Raw genomic sequence first — 15,319 nt, forward strand, 5'->3', positions numbered from 1 at the left:
AAATTTTTCTCAGGCTTCACTGGGGCGGTGCACATTTTTTCAGTTTTCTTTTTTAGCCTCCGTTGACGGTTTGTGTTGCAAACCGAAATATCGGAGAAATATAATTCACAATTTGATTTTCGTTTTCTTTCCTTACATTTTTTTTTCTCTCACTCTTCTTGCCATAAGAATCAGTACCTTCAAAAATTTCTTATTTGGTTATGGAGATCTTACTAAACCAGGTCTACTAAAGAGAACACCACAGTTCTTATTCAACTGATCAAAATATTTCGCCGTTTCTGATTGGATCCAATCATGCCCCGGCTAATTCTTCATAACCAGCTGGCGCTCACCACATTTGGAAGATGGGAGCCTCGATCTCAGCCTCATTTGATAATTGCTAGTTATTAGACCCAATGCAAAAATGGCTGCTGGGTTAATATTCTTTTGTTTAAATTAAAATAAGCCTGACTAGCCTGGCTTGAGATTATGTATTCTTTTTTTCAGGCTAATTATAATTTAAACAAATTAAAAACACTGCACTGCACACACTCCATAGCAAAGTCGTCGCTGTCTAACAATAGATATGCGTTTACCATTTCAAATGCTACAAACAAATATTTATGTTAGTTTTTTTTTCTTTTGTTTTTCGCAAGCCCAAGTCAGTGATACAAGCTAAAGTCGGGAAAAACCACAAGTTATTATATACATGATGCTGTCAACAGGAAAAACACTTCTCATAAGAACGCTTTTACTTCTGTTTTACGGCTTTGCTGGCGCAGGAATTTTTACCCTCATTGAAAGGCGAGAGGAAAGCTACAAAGAGACATCAAAAAGGATGATACAACAGCTGAAATATAACTTTACTAAATGTTGCAACATGACAGATGAAGAGTTTGAGATTTTCTTAACTGCTGCGTACAGTGCTGTACACACTGGTAAAACATTGGACTGGACTTACTTCAGGGCTGTGGATTTCGCATATTCGGCTATGACAACTATCGGTTAGTTTTTTTGTTTTTATACTGACTACCGCTATCCTGAGAGAACAGGTGACATTTGGCGACGCAACCACCGGTTTCCCCGCGAAATGACATCTGAAGAACGAGCTCAGAAATTCTATTCTGATGACGTGTCACTGCCTAGACCTGGGTAGTGCTTCTGATTGGTTGAAACAAATTTCTCACGTGGCACGACCAATGAAAAGCATTACCCATATCTGGGTAGTAGTGCGTCATCAGTATGGAATTTCTGCGCTCGTTTCTCGACGTCATTTCGCGTGGAAAGCGGTGGTGATGCCCGGGTGGTGATGTCGCGGAATGTCGGCTGTTTTCTCAGGCTAGTCTACTGCCTATTCTGTAGAGTTTAAAGCCAAAGCCAATCTGGACAGGGTAGGGTCCATCCTAACCCATCCTTGTTAGGATCACGAAAATTGAATGGTATAGCACATACAATAAAAACCCACCAGTAAGAACCTGTTAGGCTTAAAATTTTCTATTAAACAGGTTCCTTCCGTACAAGAACCTGTTCACCCTAAAATTTGAAATAAAACATGAAATTCTGTACACTTAGGCAAACAAAATGTCAACATTTAGGATTCTCTTTGAATGCATAGGTGCCTTATCACTCCAAATGTAATGTAATGGCATGCTGATTTTATGGAAGGGAATAAGCCAATTGCCACTAAATACCCTTAGCTACAATTTAGTTAAGAACCTAAATAGCCGAAATTTGCGCTAATTTCTAATTCCGCTTATGTATAAACCAGTTTAGGCTTACTAGTCTTGGGAAAATGCGTGCTTTAGTTACTCGTGGGTTGTTACTGTAGAACATTGTGGCACAAAGGAGATGGTCAATCGATGTTTAATTTTCCCTAATAAACTGATAACTTAGTTCGCGGGCATACGATGCAATAGTCCTGAACTAAAAGATTATTTTCTTTTTCCAGCAGAAAACAACTCAATCTTAACGTTCATTTTTTAAATTTCTCTTCTCCTAGGATACGGCCATTTGACTCCAGTCACTGCATATGGGAAGTTATTCTGCATTGTTTTTTCCTTGTTTGGAATTCCTCTATGTTTGCTGACCCTAAAATCTGCTGGCGTTTTGATCTCCGAGCTTTTAAAGAGAGCTATAATCAACTTCGAGATAAGAGCTTTCAAGGTCCCGACTGTGAGTCACTTGGAGTTCAAATGTGCCTTTTTGACGTTAGCTTTGATGGTGATCTTTCTTTCTTTAAGTTCTGCTGTTCAAGTCATTTGGGAAAAATGGACCTTCGTCGACTCTTTTTACACGTGGTTTATAACTTTCACTACTGTTGGCTTCGGAGACTACATCCCTTTTGAAAGTGTTGTTTCCAGAGAAGATGTCGGTATTACGGCAGCTGTTTTCCATATTTTTGCCACTTTTCCGGCTCTGTGCGGTCTGTGTCTGGTAGCTAGTGTAATAAATACTCTTTTAACATTCTTTGACAAACAGGAACCATCGGAAGTCTCTAATTCCTGCTCTGGGCATTTGCTCAATTGTACGAATAGAAAAGCCAAAGATAAGCAGGAGTTAAATTTCGTAATAACAGGTACTGCAGTAAAGCCTTTGAATAAAGTGAAAAGGCCCCACAGCGTTTAGAACTACCCATTCCTAGTTGGTTGATGGGCAGATGAAACATTATCAAAGTAATGTATTTGAGAAATTTTGATATATGCTTTATGAAATTTTATAAGTGTTTAACTTCAGCTGCTAATGGGGCCGAACAGTTGTACTTCATGGGTTGTTCTAGTCCAAAAAAAAATATCTGAAATTATTATTTTTGTTCTTTTGCATAAGATGCAACTGTCCAAGGATTTCCACTTTTTATTGGTGAACATGTAGTTTTATTTAAGATTAAATCAGAAGGATGACAGAAATAAATTAGTTTATGAACTTTCTCGTCATATTCTCAGTCTAGACCTAGGGCTTGTCAGGCCGTAGAAATTAGGAGGGGCGTCTTACAGGTATCAGTGTCTGTGGTTCTGGCTCATTATGAAGTAATTTGTCTTGACGAAAAGAACCAAGGTTTCCGATGCATCCGCCTTATTTAACTGTGATGATTATTGATATCTACGATATAATTGCATGAACTGACTTTCAGCCACCATAATCGGGCTTTCATCCATTCCCCACCCCTCATGAACAGCCCATGGCACCCTTCCCCTTTGGATCCATGTCCCTTGTACCCCTTGTAATGACACCAGTTTCAACTTTGCCATCTTACTTTTGCAAGGGGTAAAGATCTTTGTAAATATATATACCTCGGACTGGTCCTCAATCCTTTCTCAGTTACCGGCTATAATAGTGACCTAGCTTAAAATGCACCGTTTCTCTCTACGGATACGGGTAAACCGGAACATGTTTGCCGATAAGTTGTACAAAAGGTGACCACAATTTCCCAGAAGTGATATTGGCATCAACCTTCTACCGGGTAGCCTAACTGTTACTCCGGGGTAAGGAGCAATTTACCCGTATTTACGACTACTCGTACGGGTAGTTTATCCGTACCCGTACACGGAAACAGTGTATCTTTTAAGATAAAGGTCTCCAATATTAACGAGAGAAGCCCCGTCAAGGGAGGCGCGAGGGATGATGGGAAAGATCGGAGACTCTCTTCCTGATCCCTTTCACCTTCCCATCATCCTCTTTGCACAAGATGCCTCCTAGTCCGTTGCGACCGTTCCGTGACCGCTTACAAATGATAAACAACTGGGATGAGTAGGGCTTTCCACAAGTTGCTCGAGATTTTCCAAAACGTTTCCAGTAATTTCTCAAAAAATTGCTCAAAAGTTGCATAAAAACAATCAAAAGTTGCTTTTGGTAACGAAAGTTGCTCAGAAGATGCTTCAAAAAGCAAAAACTTTTTTGGGTATGATGCTAAAAGATGCAAGTTGTACTACAAAAGTAAGATTTCAAAGCATTTTTGTGAAATTTTGCGGCGTAACCAACGTTGCTAAATAACTTTGTCCTCAAATAAAACCAAAAAAAGTAATTAGCCAATAAAATTGTTGAATGACCTTCTTCACCCGACACACTCAAGTTAGTAGAGTGTGAATCTTCGTTCACCATTTTGAATTTTCTCTAAACCTCCCTACCTAATAAGAGCCCGGCTACTTTTATCTTGCGCCAATGATATGCCCCAGGGGGGGAGGATTTGGCTCCTTTTTTTACAGGAAATTCATGAATTGTCTACTAAAACATTGTGAAATATGAAAGTAAGGCCAATAGCACTAAAAGCTACTCCGATGTCTCAGAATTAGAAAATAACTAGACAAATTGCTCAGAATGCAAAAAGTTGCTCTAAACGAAAAGATTTGCTCGAAATATACGGGAAGTTGCCAAAAAGTTACCTAGCAACTTGTGGAAAGCTCTAGGGGACGAGTCATCAAGCTTTACCCAAAACTATGACCAAGATTCAGTCAAACACTGCAAACATGTCGGAGTAAACGCAAAGTAAAAAACGCAAAAAACGCAAAATGCCGTTAAAGGTGACCCAATAATTCCAATGAACATCTTGTTTCACTACCCTCCTGCACTTCCTTCCATCTAATAAAATCTACAAAAATTGTATTTTATTGTATTGAGGGAGAAATTCAGATTTATATACCATGTTATTAACCAAGCGTCGTGTGAGCATTAAAACAAAAACTACCAACAGGGTAAGTTTCTTTTACTTGTATTTGGCATTTCCTACAACTTTAAGGAGGGTGACTTTACTCCATAGATTCTACCGTCGTGTTTTCGAAGCCTGGGCTGCCTGTGGCCTGGTTTACCTGAAAATTGTACTGCAGAAAATTATTTCAACTTATACCATGCTTTTTTTCTTTGTTTTGCTTTTGTCAAAAACAGCTTGATTCTTAACAATTCTTTGTACAAACCAATGAACTTAATGCTATACAAGGGAAAACAGCAAAAAAGCAACAACAACAACAACAGCAACAACTACAACAAAAATGCTGGAATGTCAATCATCAGTCAGCTATTTGGCTGTCCTGTGGTTGTTCTCCTTCCGTCATACACAACGTATATACCAAGAAATGTATAGCTGCTGACCAAACACACTTCTTCACCCTCCTCGCGTGATGCTCATATGAACGTTCTTTCAGCAAAACACCTTCTTTTGTGGGGTATTTTGGGAAGATTTCGTTCACCAGATGAAACATGCAAGGCGGTAGAAGCGACGAGTCGTTAATAGAAGACAGGGAATCCTCGATCGAGGACGGGCAAACGAGCCTTCGACGTCAGTCTGGTGAGACACTTTTATTGCAACCAGTGTTTCTCTTCAACATCCCATGCGATGTTAAAGTTTTATAATACTGGTCAAGATTTATGCTTAATATTGAACATTGAGCTGCGTGTTATATAGTTAACTACTTTACTGGGCGCTTAAGCTTCTCTGAAAGCTTCTCTGATTTCACAGAATCCCTAGTGACTTTTTTTATAGTGTTCTACTCAGTTATTATCGCAGCAGATCAATTTAATTAATGTTTTTGGTCCTGCTGACAACGAGTTTAAGTTAATTACGTAATGCGTGCTTTTTTCGTTTTTTTCATTGTGTGCAGAGAGCAGATGCTGTAAGATTTCGCCTCAGAACCTTGTTTGTATCAGCCATGCATTCTCTGCTTGGGTAAGTAATTCGCTGATTTGTTTTTGATTTCCTGATTCTCTTTTCCTCTAACGCTGCATTTGCATAAACTTGCACTTTAATTAAATTCCAAAAGGGGCAGTGAAAAATGCAGACTGCGCACTGACTGTGGACTATTGTTTTTAGGGTTCGAAAACAATGGAACTATTTTAATCATGTACCCATTTGCATGCTGAAAACAATAGTCCACAGTCTGCATTTTACACTGATTGATTCCAAAATGGTGGCAATATTATTTTTTCTGTCTTTATCTTAATTAGCACTCTTTAACTTGATTGCATCTGCATAATTCAGAAGAATTTTGTTTCTGATGCTAAATATCAGCTTTGGAAGTTTAGGCATGTGCAAAATTCTCTTCTTCTTTTGCTTTTTTTTTTACTGTTCATTCACTATAGGCTTCATTTCAGTGGGAGAAGGTTTTGGAAAAACTTTTAGGATTGCAGTATTGGATGGAATTTAGTGCAGGTTGATAGTGGATGAAGATTTTCATTAAAATTTTCTGGTCAAGTGAGCCTGAATATTTCAAAAGTTTCTAGAACTTTCAAGAAACAGGCCCCTGTATCTGCATGGGCAGTTATAACTGGCTCAGAGGTGATAGGTTAAGGTGGCAACAACAGTTCTGCATTCATATTATTATTATATGATGGTCAATGCTGAGAAATCCAGCTAACAAACATAGTGAAAAAGCACTTTTATAACAAAGTTAGCACTCTCCTCCTCCCCAAATGGATTAATGCCATGCACTTACACCTTTTTTCACTCAACAGTTTTTGGGGAGGGAGGTTGAGAAGAAGTAATAGAGGGATTTTCGTATGACCTTGAAAAATGGTTTTGGATGTTATTTTTGGACGTTATTTGTTTTATCAGCCAATGAATGAAAAGATCAAAACATGTACTCTTCATTTTCCCGCCAAAGAAAACCCTAATATGGAGAAGGCATTGTTCGATTGGCCAATCGTGTTGCAGTATCACGTCAAAGCGAAGTATCAATTGATTTCTAGAAAGTTCTGGGGCATGAAGTTTTTTCATCCGAGTGTTCGCTTAACCAACCAAAAGCCACGGGTGTTTCGATCCGTTTGACACTCCAATCAAGTTGCCCTATTTTCGTTCGTTTGTTGTTTCTGGTTCGTGTGCGCGTTTTGATTTCAAGGTCATAAGAAAATCGCTCTATCCAAACAATACTTGTAAGAGAGGGAAGGACAACTAATCTTCAACAACACTACCTTCTTAATCCATTCACCCCTGAGCCACTTGTAAGAACCCATGCGGATCCACGTCCCTTCTACTGCTTGTGATGTCATCGGACAACTGTGCAAAGTGAACAGATCTTTCAAACCATACCAGAAGGAGCACGATTGAGTCAAGGAAACCATGCAACACTGACCTGAAAATGTCCATGAAAATTTTGTTCCACTACCCACCTACTTTTCCTTTCATCTAATCCTAAGATCCTTAAAGCTTTCTTAAAAACTTTTCCCACCAAAATGGAGCTACTAAATTCATGAGAGTGACTAGAAAACCACTTGACTAGCTTCAAAACACCTTTTTTGGCAAAATTTCCAGGACTGAATGGGAGGGGGGGTGGGGAGGTTGGGAAGAAATCTTCCAACATCTCAGTGGTGACTAATGCTTGTAGTTTATGTACTAGTTTAACTAGCAGAGTTAAATATTTGTGGAAAAACGTGGACTATTTTCATAAAATTAAGATTGACTATGATTGGAACTTAACTTAATAGCTTAATGAGGGTTAAGAATTTCAAGTATAAAGTAAAGTGGAACCCAATAAATACGGTCACCAATGGGCCAAAAAAGGTTGGCGGTGTTAACGGGTGACCATATTAATGGCGCTTTTCGTACAAGAAAATGTATGGTCATTTAGCCGCGCAGTAAGGAAAAAGTGGCCGTAACAATGAGGTGATAGTATTACTGAGGTGGCTGTAAGGCGGCATTCTGCTGTATCAGACATGAAGTTTTGATGACATGCTGATGTACTGATCAATAAATTATTGTGTGATACTGTAGGGTGATCGCATGTGGCATTTTGCCATTGGATTATACCTGGTTGAACTCACCCCAGGATCCTTACGATTGACAGCTATCTATCAACTTATCAGTACCTTGTCTATCATTTTATTTGGTCCTTTGGTAGGGGACTGGGTTGATGCAAACCCACGACTGAAAGGTAAGCACCTCTTACTTTGGAACTGACAGAGTAATAACTGACAGGGGCATCCAATGACCAAATATCCTCAAATCTGTGAAACGTGTCTTAGATGGTTTTCTCTTTGCTTTAGAAGTTTGTTTGGTTAATATGAGCTGCCCTAAAACGTCTTTATCTGTTTGGATGTGTTCCGGGGAACTTTGGTCATCTTGAAATTTTTCGGTGACTGACTTTTTTGTCTCATCTGAAACTGTTAGGTACCCTGGTGGGTCTGGTCAAAAGTTCAAGGACATGGAGTAGTCTTACTTTCATTAGAAAATTTGAGGGGAGATTTTGTGTCTCTGTATTGAAATTTTTGGGAGACCTATCTTTTTTTAACAATGATTGAAAATCTGAAAAACGAAGGTAAGTTGTAGAAAAAGTTCGAATATCAAAGACAAAATAATAATGCACTGAACAGTGGTGGGTGCTGAACTGGGAATCATCAAAGGGATCTTAGCCTCAAGCCCTACTCTAACCATGACTAGCTGGAGATGCTGCTGAGCATTTCAACACTTTGGGCAGGCTATTGACTACTAGCTGGTTCTTCCCCTGCTGAATTTGAATATAGCTATTTTTGTCTCACCTAACCCTTTAAATGATTATGTATGAAGAAAACAAAAACATCAAAGGAACATGATTGTAAGAATTTGATTGGTTTTACAGAAGAGAAACAAACATGCACAGATTTTGACTAGTTTAGCGAACACACCAACTTGGCAAGAAGAAACTGGGCTGCTGACTAAGCAAGCAAACAGTGCCTTTTCCATCTTAGTGTTTTCTCTGGCAGGACACAGGAGAGTCTTTGTTTTTATTTCCAACTATTGGCCGAGAAAACACAAAACAAGAAACAAACTTGGAAATCATTTTTTAATTCTAAATGAAAATTATTCTATTTGTTACAGTTACTGGTATTTGATTGGCTTTGCTACTATTTACTGATGATAAATCTCAGAGAAGGAGTACTTATCAAGGTTTTATATGGGGAGGCTCCGCCCCGAGGTCCAACCTCTTACCCCCTTTTATATACCATATTTGACAGAAAAGGGACCCCTTTCGTATAGCTTCACACACCTAGTTTAGAACGTTGAATCCCTCTAAATCCTGTAAGTTCACTGTCTTTTAAATATGAATAAATTACAAAACCTGGACTTATTTCGACTTTTTAACAGCCACAAAAATGCATCTGTCAGCCCTTTTGGGCCTTTAGACTTTCATATACTTCAAATAATGAAATCCCTTCTCTTTCATAAACCTGAGAGGCCTGAAACCCGTTTTGGGTGGAACCTCCCTGTTCAGGCCATTACAGGGAGTACCACCCCCCCACCCCCCACCCCCACCAAGTGAGAAGTAAAGGTCAATTTTCTTTATTTCATTTCCGAACTTAGTTGATTTTCTATTTTGGTTTAGTTGCCCAGATCTCATTGGTCATTCAAAATCTTGCTGTGATTGTCTGTGGAGTCTTGCTACTCATAATGTTGGAATTAGAACAACATATCCAGCATCCGTTTGTTACTCTTCTTGAAGCTATTATCATCATCGTTGGTTCCATAGCTGACTTGTCCAGTGTTGGTACAAAAATCGCTGTCGAGAAGGACTGGGTTGTAGTGATAGCTGGATCAGATAAAGCACTCCTTGCAAGTAAGTGGCTAGAGTATGTCTAACCTTTGGGGGTGGGGGGTGTGGAGGAAACCTCTTTTTCCCTCTCCCACCCTACCGCAAGAGCTGATACCATAGTAAATTCCACTTTGGTGTCCTTACCAAATATTTCTTGCAAAACTGAGTAGAAAATATTCACCGAAAATCAGGCGTAATGCTTGCAAATGTTTTTATACTTTTGTATTCTACTGTTAAATATCTGCAACTGATTCAAATGACCAATGGAACGGTAACCTGTCAATTCGCGCGAAAAGTCATCTTGCACGAAACCGGAGTTATGTGGCCTTAAATTTTTAGTTATGTCGCCCGAATTCCTGAGTCATGTCACTCGAAGTTTTATCAGGTGTATTTCATAGAGAAGTAAGTGGAATATAATGTAATGGGATGTTAGGATGTTGAGCATTAACAAAATGTTGAGCGATATAACTCAGCATTTAGGGCCGACTTAAGGTGACTCGACCCAGTTTTTTTGGGGGGGTACCACCCTACTTTGAAGCTCTCTGGTATCCCCACCTTTACTTTTATCGTAAGTCTAACACATAGAATGGATAACATATAGATCGATCTACAATATAACATAAAATTTTTGGCGATCGGAATAAATGTCACGTGGTTATAATGCCACGCCCCTTTGAGGTCTGAGTCGAAAATCTGCTGTTGCCGGCATTTTTTCGTGAAAATCTCTCGGCTAGACATAGTGCGTATTAGTGTTGTTTCTAGTCTGTCATTATACAGCATTCTTGTTCAGCACGCGTGCAAAGACCCCGCTAGGCTGACTTCCCTAATGCTCACCGAGATATAATAATTTTGGTACAGTGAGACAGGCCATCGCGTGATACATAGAGGTTTAAGTCACAATTTTTAATCAATTCTCGTGCTTCTTGTGCCTTTGCAAAAAAATCAAGAAGTGCTACACATTTAATCTACTTACTATTAAAAAAATATCATTTTTTCATAGGTTTAATGCAAGCCAATAATTAAACCAAGTCGTGACGGGACTATCTCGGTGAGCATTCGGAAGTCAGCCAAGCGTGGTCATTGCACGCGTGCTGAACAAGAATGCTGTATAATGACAGACTAGAAACAATAGACAACTCCCAAAGCACAAACTCAGCCAAAACGCTAAAAATCTTCAATGTTTACTCAAGTTTGGGCTTATAGAAGATAATGTCACAGTTTTTCAATGACCATGAAATTCAGAGTCCGGGTAGTTAGTTAATCAATTGTGGCCCTGAAAAAATTTGAAGGAAAAAAAAATACGAATTTTAAAGAAAATGCTTTTTTCGTGAGAAGGACTCTTAAACGCTGACAAACGTCAACAAATAGCGAAAACTATAACTTCTATATGTTTGCTTTGCTTGAAATCGCGCGCATTTACAAGGCCCTAAAGCGTTTTGCTAACTTGCAAGGACCCATCTGTTATAACGATGCCCAAAATAAAGAGATAAATCTCATAGTTTATTAGATATAATCCGTGTAAAGTTTGCTTATCATTTTCGCATAAATTATGACCTAAATTTGGAAACCACTGAATTTCTCGAATTGGGTCTTTGCGATTTTGGTGAAACTCTGTTCAGCGTAAGGAACTAATGCGCACTATGTGTAGCCGAGAGATTTTCACGAAAAAATGCCGGCAACAGCAGATTTTCGACTCAGACCTCAAAGGGGCGTGGCATTATAACCACGTGACATTTATTCCGATCGCCAAAAATTTTATGTTATATTGTAGATCGATCTATATGTTATCCATTCTATGTGTTAGACTTACGATAAAAGTAAAGGTGGGGATACCAGAGAGCTTCAAAGTAGGGTGGTACCCCCCAAAAAAAACTGGGTCGAGTCACCTTAACCATAAATTTGGGGTGTTATTACTTCGACTTTTGGGCGACTTGACCGTAACCAACCTCAGAAGTTAAGTACGCTTCTTCTAAAGAGCTACTACAGTTTATGTTTAACAAATTAAAATGCTCTTCCTTTTAGAGACAAATTCCATTTTACGAAGAATCGATCTTTGCTGTAAAATCTTGGCACCTATCCTTGTTGGCCAGATAATGACATACATCTCCAAGGTTGCTGGGGTCGTGCTTCTAGCGGGCTGGAACGTGGTTTCGGTCTTTCTGGAGTACTACCTTTTATGGAAAGTGTTTCAGTCCGTGTCTGCGTTGTCCCAAAAGGTATTCGATACAAGGCATAAAGATGAGACGGAAGAAGGATCCTCAGTAGACCTTAGCCAAGAGGAGCCACAGGGCTCTAGAGGGAGCCTGGAGTCGATAGAAAATGATGACCCTGGAAGGGGCCAAAATGGGACAGAGGCATTGGTCCCTTCTGTTAACACCAGAGTTCGAACAGTCCAACGCAAACCAGGGATCTTCAAGCTTTTTAAGAAAAGAATTATAACTTTCAAAAACGGCTGGAATATTTATTTTAGGCAACCAGTATCCCGTCCTGGTTTGGCCCTTGCCTCGTTGTATTTTACAGTGATATCATTTGGAGCCATCACAACAGGTTATGCATATACACAGTGCCTGAGCGAGTCCATTCTTAGTATTGTCCGAGGTGTTGGTTCGTTGTTTGGTGTCTTCGCAACCTTCGTTTTTCCGATGCTGCGAAATGCCGTTGGCGTTGTACGGTGTGGTTTAGTCTCAATGTCGCTGCAGTTTTCCTGCCTTCTCTTGTGTGTCGCGGCAGTTTTCGCACCTGGATCCCCATTTTTTCTGTTGCCGCAGAGTTTAAGGGTAGACACTGTCACGCACCAATGTACCGCGACCCTGTCAAGCTCCTCTCTGCCTCAGTGTGGCGAAGCTCATCTTCCCACACCTATGGTAACTCCGACGTTTCAAAGAATGGTCATGACCAAAGAGCTAGCAAATACATCAATGTCTTCTGTACTTCCATCAAGCTCGCGTGCCATACCAAGCTATCATACGGTGTATGTGAACTCCACTGTAACTCCGACGTCATCCCTTGTCAAGTCCTCATTTGCAGTCTTCATAAATGCCTCCAAGACCTCATCAACCTCAACCATTTTCCCTACTGTAACCCCTACCCAAACCTGCTTTAACGCGACAGAAGCCCCCACCTTTGGCAAAACGTTCTCGTACGTTTCTATTGCCCTGCTTTTAGCTGGTATCGTCACGTCCCGCCTTGGCTTATGGATGTCAGATCTCGCTATCACGCAGCTTTTCCAGGAAACGGTACCTGAACAAGAGAGAGGAATAGTTGCTGGTATGCAGAAGTCTTTTAACTCTATGCTAGGCTTGATCATGTTTGGTCTTGTTATCGCTCTCCCCAAGCCGGAACACTTCGGGCTGTTAACTCTCATGTCCGTTTGTGCGGTTGGTATCGGTGGGTTGTTATATGCCTCGTTCGCATATAAAATTCGCGGTCATCTGTTTCATTTGGAAAAACTGCGAGTTTTCTGTGGAGGATCTACTACTGACAACCAAACAGCTTCGAGATTACAAGATGATCTGGATCTTGAAGATGACGAGGAAGAAGCCATGATAAGAGGAGCTCTTAGTACAAGGAATGAAAACTTTAAATATTGAGGAGTTTGCAAGTTCTAAGGAAAGCAAGTTTCAAGCAGCATCTAGCAACGTTATGCCAGAATGTGACGCAGTTACGAGCACTTTTCTCGTCGATCGACCTTTTCCTTTCGATTAATCGATCGATTAGTTGCCTCTTTTAGGTCACATTTAATGGTTATTGTGACCTGTGCGGAAGACCATTGAATGAATGAATGAATGAATGAACAACTTTATTAATGTGTCAATCTTCTAGCTGGCTATATGTAGCCTACTAATCAGGGACACCAAAAGTGGAGGGGGAAGAGAAATAGCGCGCGCGAGGAGAGAAAAAAAGTCTTCCTTCCATTCTCGCGGCCTATTTCCCATTTTCCCCTTCTCAGCGGTCATTTGCACCCAAACAATCATAAGGTACCCTCCCTGGGGAATCCGAGCGCTTGTTTTTGATACAATAAGTATGTAATATTTTCTTTTGATTTAATTGTGAAAGGCAAATATCGACTTTCATTTCCAATCTTTGCGGTCTGGGACGACTACGTAAGTAGGGCCCTTACGCGTTTAGGTGGCATTTAATCTGGTTGACACTTCCGCACTTCCGGGGGGCTGCTCCTAAAAAATATGGGCTGGGTATGTGGCATTTTTCTTGAAACCCTAACCCCATTTCAGCCCGGAATATGTTATTTCTCCTTTCCTTTTTCACCGAGGGATCGTTTCTCTAAGGTCCCGATAATCGCCAGACCCGGAAGACTTTTTTATGTTTGCCGTATTTTATATTTAGAGGACTAGCCTGCGATCAAGCTTTCCGGCGCGTCCCGGAGAGCTTGCTCGGAGGCTATCAGAGGACTAGTTTTTAAAAGTTTTGCTAATGATACCAAACAATTATCGGGTAAAGCTGGGACAAAGTGGACTAGTTAGTGAACTAGAACCCGCCCCAGCATTTTTTAGATTGTATTTTAAAATATTTCGTTAGGACCGTGAAATTACCGGGACTTCTGAGAAACGGGCCAATGACCCGGCGCTCTGAAGAGTTGAATAATAGAAAGATATTTCTTCTAAACCGTGGAGGAAATCTGTCCCGGATGGAAGGGTCACCTTTACAGCCAAACGAACTTTAATGAGCCCTTTGCATGAGCCAATAGCAGCAAATAGGGCTCGCGCATGCTCTGATCAAAAACCGCGCTCACGGGACCAATTTTAAATAATAGGGCTGAGTAAACAAAACCATTCCCTCTGACGTTGCAAATATTTATCTAGCTGTTATTACACAACTACGCCCCGAAGGGAAGGTAAGCAGTTAACAATTATTCCTGGAGCCCGAATGGGCTATTGACTCAGAGGCCATGAGGGCGAGAGGAATAATTGTTTTAGTAAAATCCAACTAGTTGGTCAAGAATATCGAGACAAAACAACTTTAGCTAGCAAAACGCGATTCAGCCGCTATTGTTTTGGTTTTCAAAGCCGGCGCTTTTCGCTACTAGTGGGCTATAACATATAGCCTAGTAGTAGCTCAACCAATAAGAACGCAGCTTTGATAATAGACCACTAGTTGGATTTTACTAATGGTGGTTATATACCGAGACGCGAACCGTCGAGGTATATATCTAGCGCTATGTACCGGCCCCGAGGGGTATAACAGTTTTAGTAGTCACTAAATCAGTTAGATAAAAATGGAAGAGTAATTCTTTTTGCAAATAAAAGGCTTCTCTTTGTCACTTTGTTTACCTCTAAATTGACAGAGTTTACAAAAATAGCGGAAAGTCAAAGTGTATTTGTATGATTTTGTTGCAAATTCAGTGAAAAAATATTTTTCTACCAACCAGTAAACACCGTCAAGTCAAATTTCGTCGGTTTCTTGAGTATCTGTTTTTTAGTTGCCCCAAACTCGTTCCCAGGGTCATCTCCCACTCTCCTCCCGGAGTAGTAGAGCACACTGGGAACAAGGTTGGGATATTGCGAATGACGGGTACGGGCGCCACTCAAAACGCGCTATCGACTGAAACATTTTGCTTGTAGTAGTCATAGTGAGCCAGTCCTGCCTCGTACCCAGACGTCTCTCTCTCGATGAAAATTTGCGCGCCAAGAAAGGCGGCAAGGAGGCTTCGCCTCCCCTCTTTACCCTTTGGCATGTCCTTTGCACTTCGTCACTAGTCACTCGCGCTTCGCGCTCGTCTCTATGCGAAACCAAGCGAAAAATGAAGCGCCTGAGGAGGAGGCTGAATCTAGTCCTAAATTGCACTTCTTTAGATCATTTAAAAAAATGACTTTAATTCACGAGGCCCCGTCCAC

The 15,319-nt window shown here is 40.4% G+C and overlaps 2 protein-coding genes across 3 annotated transcripts; both read left to right on the forward strand.

Moving 5' to 3' along the window:
• The first annotated feature begins 691 nt into the window (after positions 1–691).
• On the forward strand, positions 692–2,685 carry LOC140929826 (two pore potassium channel protein sup-9-like). Its single transcript, XM_073379522.1, has 2 exons — positions 692–983; positions 1,979–2,685. Exons 1-2 carry the CDS (start codon positions 692–694, stop codon positions 2,602–2,604), a joined length of 918 nt encoding a protein of 305 aa, XP_073235623.1. The 3' UTR covers positions 2,605–2,685.
• A 2,436-nt stretch (positions 2,686–5,121) lies between these two features.
• LOC140931279 (ferroportin-like) lies at positions 5,122–13,837 on the forward strand. 2 transcript variants are annotated; one of them, XM_073381052.1, is made up of 5 exons: positions 5,122–5,254; positions 5,568–5,632; positions 7,673–7,832; positions 9,261–9,491; positions 11,490–13,837. In XM_073381052.1, exons 1-5 carry the CDS (start codon positions 5,167–5,169, stop codon positions 13,055–13,057), a joined length of 2,112 nt encoding a protein of 703 aa, XP_073237153.1. In that variant the 5' UTR covers positions 5,122–5,166; the 3' UTR covers positions 13,058–13,837. The 2 variants fall into 2 exon arrangements, with proteins under 2 accessions (XP_073237153.1, XP_073237154.1); XM_073381053.1 differs by lacking the exon at positions 7,673–7,832 and having other exon boundaries at positions 5,211–5,254.
• The last annotated feature ends 1,482 nt before the right edge of the window (positions 13,838–15,319 follow it).

This window comes from Porites lutea, chromosome 3 (genome assembly GCF_958299795.1).
Source record: "Porites lutea chromosome 3, jaPorLute2.1, whole genome shotgun sequence".
Classification (NCBI taxonomy): Eukaryota; Metazoa; Cnidaria; class Anthozoa; order Scleractinia; family Poritidae; genus Porites; species Porites lutea.

Excerpts from the sequence above, each read along its gene's own strand:
- LOC140929826 (XM_073379522.1), top strand. The coding sequence starts at position 692 with ATGCTGTCAACAGGAAAAACACTTCTCATAAGAACGCTTTTACTTCTG. Across the intron at positions 984-1,978 it reads TTCGGCTATGACAACTATCG|GATACGGCCATTTGACTCCA; the intron begins GTTAGTTTTTTT and ends CTCTTCTCCTAG.
- LOC140931279 (XM_073381052.1), top strand. The coding sequence starts at position 5,167 with ATGCAAGGCGGTAGAAGCGACGAGTCGTTAATAGAAGACAGGGAATCC. Across the intron at positions 5,255-5,567 it reads GAGCCTTCGACGTCAGTCTG|AGAGCAGATGCTGTAAGATT; the intron begins GTGAGACACTTT and ends CATTGTGTGCAG. Across the intron at positions 7,833-9,260 it reads TGCAAACCCACGACTGAAAG|TTGCCCAGATCTCATTGGTC; the intron begins GTAAGCACCTCT and ends ATTTTGGTTTAG.